Below are 6000 nucleotides of genomic sequence, written 5' to 3'. Positions count from 1 at the left end.
GCGATTTTTTTAGAAATTAAAAAGGGTTAGGAAATCGAAAAATATATTTAATATTTTTGCTTAGAATTACATGAGGAATCGCTTCGCATGCAGTTTTGAAAGACTTTGTATAGCAGCACTTCAGGAACAATTAATTTCTTGTCTCTGCTACCAACATACAATTTGTTGGGTTTAGTTTTGTACGTAATACTTAATATCGAAAGATTTCTCTCTCAACTGATATTATTTAAAAACTGAATCCCGCGCAACCACTTAACATCGAACGAATCCAATTAGATATTCCCTTTTCTCGATTCATTCATAACAATCTTTCCCTAGCTCATCGTCACTCCCTCTCTTCATGAAAAAATCCAAACAGAGAAACGTCAAACCATTTCGCCGGTCCAATTTGACATTTACTTCGCGGCGAAAGTCTCTTCGCTCTTGCATTCGTACTTTTCCATTCATTCGTTTGGAGTGTTTTGGAAATGTCGGACGTCGCACGGAGTCGGTCGATTTGTCAATTCGTTAGTCACCGCGTCGACATTTTTCCAGTTCTCACGCTTTGAATCCGCTCCAAGTTCCATTTTTTCAAGTTTCGCGCAATCCCGACATTCGGATTTGCAAATATGAATGAAATAGTTGCCGCGTTGTGAGTGGAGACGTCGCTAAAACCGAGAATAAATGAGATTTTGACATCGAACCGAGTCCGCAGTTTTGTGTGTTCGCCTGACAAGAGAAATTCCTATGCAAATATTTTTGCGTTTACGACGGCGGTGTCAGTGGTTTTCAATTGTTTTGTTGGGCCAGCGTTCTTCATTTGGTCGTGGTGCGGTTGAGTTTGGTTGTAACTTTTCGAGTGCCTGATTGTGTGGTTCCTGCGACACCCACGTTGCTGTTGACTTCCGTGTGAAGAAAAAGAGTTTCCCTGCTGTGTAGCGGAGCCCGCCTGCATCTAATATGGCCAGACTCACGGAGGAGATGGTGATCGCCAGGTCACGACAGTCCGACCTCGGCTCAATCAAGAAGCTCAACTGCTGGTGAGTTGCTCGTTCTGTTCCCAAATTTCCATATTGGTGGTATGCCGGCGTTTTGGGTGCAGCTTACACGCAAGGAGACGGTCAGAATTTCAGGTGAATCGATATCCGCCGCTATCTTCGGATGACACTCCTTGGGACTAGGGAGTTGTGCTGTACATACACCGGCTCTGTGGACATTTACATGCGATGAGTGTTGGACCTGCCCCAATTCATTACGAGTGGGACTCCTTAAAAATTATGGCAAAATGTAAAATATTCCCTTGACAGACATTCTGCTTTGTTTCTCATGGAGGATATTCGGCTTGTTTATGTTAAGCTTAGCCAGCGGAAATATGAGTTTCCATGACATCTCATGAACGCCGGTTGTAGGTGCTTAAACCGATCACTGAGGGGAATCAGGGGTCAGGGGGTTACAGCTTTGGAATTAATGGAAACTATCCGGATTTTCACATGTTTCTGTGAACTTGTGGCCATTATTATTATTAGTAATAATAATAATCGTTGGCGCAACAATCCATGTTGGATCAGGGCCTTGAAGTGTGAAGGAGGCAATGTGTGCGCTCGCCCGAGATTATTACCCTGATTTGACTCAGGTACTCATTCACAGCTGAGTCGACTGGTGTCCGACGTCAAATTACGATACAATTCCACTGCCACCAGTGAGATTTGAACCGCGACCTTCCGTACGATTATTATTATTCCACGAATATTGTGTAAAATTTCCATTAAGAAAGACTAAAAAATAAAGCAATGATAGCAATTATTCGAATCCTCTCGGAAAAAAGTAGAAATGCAGTGCCCCTCATAATGCGGTACTGGATCATCTGAGATCAAAACATCAAAGTTCTTTCATTAGATGATCGCTTTCCCCAGGTGACGCTAAGACGATTTTTCAAAATTTCAATTTTTCACTTTTTTGGAGAACTTCGAAGTGAAAGACTTTTTTGCGGAAAAAAGTCGGCTAATTTATTATTGTAAAATAAAAAATATTAACAAATTTGAGAAAAAAACTCTCCAGCGCTACCTCGTAAATTATGCATGTGTTCAAAATCTCAAAAGGATCGGTGCAGCAATTTTGGAGCCGTGAAGGGCACCGGCTTTAAAAACGTGAGTTGTGGAAAAAATGCTTTGAAGTTTTGAACACTAATCAATTTGGAATAAAAGGTTTTATCGGCTTTGCTCACACTAGGAATATTGCTATCATTCATGATGCATAAAACTCTTCTGTGCTCCCCTATACGACAAATCTTGTTTTCTTTAGTTTGTTTTTCAGCTCCCGGCTCCGCTTGGCTTATGCAAATTCATGGGCACTTGGTCCACTACTGATTCTCATGCCTTGTATGAAGGCTAGTAAAGCAAAGAATCTTCGTTGAAGACACAGGCTGCCACTCAAGTACTTTGGAGAAGTTTTCCAAATAAGTTGTTGTTCTGCGTAAAACCTGCGCCACATCGCTCCAGGAGGGTATCTTTGGTCAGATCTTCCTAGATAGGCTTGATGGCACCCAAACCATCCTTAGGAAGAGCATTATACGTGTATTTGAACGAATCAAATGCATTAGAAGCTTCAGCTTTTCGCCAGTCGAAGCATGTCATGTATGAGACGTGGTTGCTTAAACCGCTGTATCTTTCTTAGTTTTGTTCCGATTCTTCTCAAATTTTCTAACAAAATTCTTGAAAGGTTCTCCATTGAGAAAATCAAATAAAAATGTTTGATAACGTTACCATCGGGCTCGTATTTGCTTCAACCCAAGGCTGCGTGTTACAATTCCGTTTACTTTTCCATATGACCTTCTTAAGGCTGCTTCTTGTCCTTTAGCAAAGCGAGAGCTCCTGGTTCTATAAGTAGTTTGGCTTGCTGGTACTGTATTGGAAACGCCGTCGAGGCATTGTAGAGTCCTATGCCTCAGTTACTTGCTGACCTAGCTGACTCACCTGGGTGTAATGTTCACTAAATCGTCAGACCATCTTTCTAGCCAACGAGATGCTGAGGTAAGTCATGTCGACGATCGAGCCTAATTCTCTGCCTCGGAAGGTGAGCACGCATTCTACGTTGGCTAGGAAAATGTCCAGCTCCGCAATGGTTTCAAGCAGGATTTAGCCCCTGGTGTTCGTGATTTGGCTTCTCCAGTTCAAGGTCTACGCGTTGAGATCGCCGGCAATAATTTTAGGGTCGTGGTCTCTAGCGTCCAACACCAAGCTGTCTAGCATTTGCTCATATTGCGCTAATGTTGCACTAGGAGGAGCGTAATGGCTGTAGATACGGACGCCATTGACTTTTGTTCTTACAAAGCCGGCTCCGGGCAACTCTATTTTTTCCGTGTATGGCCTGCTATCCGCATGCGCCTATCGCTGCGTTTCTAGATAAGGCTTTCACCCATGTAGCACTACCGAAATTTCGATCAGCATCGCAAATTGCCGCTGTGTCCACATTATACCCTCGAATGGTTTGTCAGAGCAGGTCTTGAGCTGCCGCGCAATGGTTGAGGTTGATTAATGTCAACCTCATTTTGTCCTACGATTCAGCTTCCTCCTATATGCCGGAAACTTGCCATCACCTGGAATGTGCCGATTTTCTACCGATTTTTCCTTTTGCACAATATATGCTTGGTAGATCTCTATGGCCCCTTCCTTCCTGAGATGATCTCTTCTCCACACATCCTGTTCCTTTTCGAATTATCGTGCTGATTAGTGCATGCTGCTGCAAAGTGACCGAAGTCGAGGCATCTTACGCATCTTTGGAAAGATACTTGTTCCTTCTGTCGATACACCATCCAACCTACTCTTACCTTAATAATAAATAATTATCGTTGGCGCAACAATCCACATTAGATCAGGTTCTTGAAGTGTATTAGAGCACTTCATTCAATATCGTAACGGTACACTACAGTACACAGTATGAGGCAATGGTCAGCATTGCGCTCGCTCGAGATTATTACCTTGGATAAGGTTTAATTGTTCCCTTAGCGCAACATACATATTCTCTTGTGATGTAAGTTCTCTAGGTTCTTGGAATCGATTATCTCTTGCCTTCGAGCTTCCACTTTTGTTTGCTCAACCTATCACATTTTCGATCTGGCCGCGAAAACTATCCACGGACTTTTCGCTGGATTTGTTTAGTTCCAACATCGGCTCTCCTTTCTGCGTACGCCTGATACGGCTCCTACTATCGCCCAAGTCTGTCAATTCCGGTTCGGCTTTGACTTTCCGAAGCATATTAGGGTAATACATATCTCCTTTCTTGGAAATAATTGTTATTTCCGGACAAATCGCTCGGGTTTACGAATTGCCGATTCTTCCCCTTTTGTCAATGTTTAGGCCGTAGTGGAAGAACTATCAACTTTCTCCGGAACTTTTGTCGGCTCAGTTTCTTCTGCCGAAAAGGCTATTTTCTTTTCGGTCGCCTGGCTAGCGGGCGCTCTCACCTACCTTATGTTGGTGGGTTACTTGCGTTTCTTGCCTTTCTTTTGGAGCTTGCGCATTTTTCACCTTTACTGCCCTAATCTAGGAAAACTTAATGACCTTAGTTCTAGAGGTGTCACGTTGCTGAGCACTGTCTATAAGATATTCTCCGTTAGTGGGATAATGACCATATCAAAGAGGTTTCACTCCAGGCAAATAAGCAACAGATCAAATTTTCTTTCTGCGGCAAGCGATGGAAAACTGTTGGAATATGGACAACAGTTGCACCATCTATTCATCGACTTTAAAGCCGCCTATGATAACATAGTCAGGGTAAAACCGTACACGGCCATGACAGAATTCGATATCCTTACGAAATTGATAAGACTGACTAGGCTGACCCTGAACAATATGCGAGACCAGATAAAAGCAGCAGAATCCTTCTTGATATCATTCGACATCAACAACGACCTAAGATAAAGATATGCTCTATCATGCATCCTTTTTAACCTTCTCCTCTGCCATCCTCTTTAAGTTCACTCAACCACTGGGGGGTATGCTGACGATATCGACATCACAGGAAGAATAGTTAGAAATGTACAAACTGTCTTCATCGAGATTAAGCAGGCGGCGCGAGATCTTGCGCTGCACATTAATGAAGGCAAGACGAAATATATGGTGGCAGCGTCAGCGGCAGAAAACAAAAAAACAACCGGTTGTTGGCAGCCAACAGAAACAGTTTAGAAAAACTGTTCCGTTCGAAATGTGCAAACATAGGATAAAAGCTCTTATTGTACAAGACAATGACTTTGCAGTCCTGAAATTTCCCTCGGAGATCCAGCTTCTTAGTCAGAAAAATTGCAAACTCTTGGTCACGTTCGAGAGAAGAATCCTCCGAAGGATTTTCGGCCCGCTACAAGAGGATGAGCGATTCCGTAGCCTATATAACGACGAAATCTATGAGCCATACCATGAGCGTTGCGCGATTGATGATGATGATAATGCCCTATATCAAAGTCATTATATTTTGGTGGATATTCCTTGATGAACTCACAGAGTTCATTTATGGGTTCTCCCAATGAAAGAAACGTTGTTCCCGTTTGCTGTCTTCTGCGTTTGTATTTTACAACAGCGGCGTTCATGTCGATCGGGGGATTATCCGTATTCGTTTCAGAGTCCCGCGACTAATCTCGGCTGCCTAGGGGTAACACTGCCTTCGGTGGTGACTTTCTTAGCTTCGAGCTCCTTCGAAAAAAGTTCCTGTCTGGACCTTCCACTGCATTATTATCTCTTGTAGCATTAAATGACAAAGTAGTCAAGTTTCCCACTACTCAGGCATTAGGGTCGATTGATCAATCTGAAAAATCGCCGATATTCTTGCACTTTGAGAAAATTTTCTTTCTCGTCTTCCATATTTGGTTTGATTCCTGGATATCCTTCCCACAAGAAGTTTTTATCCATGGGTGGGGGTTTGTTCCCACCTACCCTAGTATGCCCATGCGCGAACATCTCCCATAACGCATCCGCTAAGCATTCCTTTATCCGCACGAAGGGACGCGCCTGATGGGTGATTTGGCAACTC

At 43.1% G+C, this 6000-nt stretch overlaps 1 protein-coding gene across 5 annotated transcripts in view; it reads left to right on the top strand.

The window, feature by feature from the left end:
* Window positions 1-455: 455 nt before the first annotated feature.
* LOC119650154 (cilia- and flagella-associated protein 410) overlaps window positions 456-6000 on the top strand; it is a 113928-nt gene continuing 108383 nt past the window's right edge. For all 5 annotated transcript variants that reach the window (XM_038052700.1, XM_038052699.1, XM_038052697.1 and 2 more), the window contains exon 1: window positions 456-1019. In XM_038052700.1, the coding sequence (XP_037908628.1) occupies window positions 940-1019 (80 nt within the window). In that variant the 5' untranslated portion in view covers window positions 456-939. The remainder of the gene's footprint in view (window positions 1020-6000) is intronic.

The sequence above is a fragment of the Hermetia illucens genome, chromosome 2 (assembly GCF_905115235.1).
Source record: "Hermetia illucens chromosome 2, iHerIll2.2.curated.20191125, whole genome shotgun sequence".
NCBI classification, from domain to species: Eukaryota; Metazoa; Arthropoda; class Insecta; order Diptera; family Stratiomyidae; genus Hermetia; species Hermetia illucens.
The sequence above is the reverse complement of the archived record's forward strand: the minus strand, read 5'-3'. Positions and strand labels throughout refer to the sequence as shown.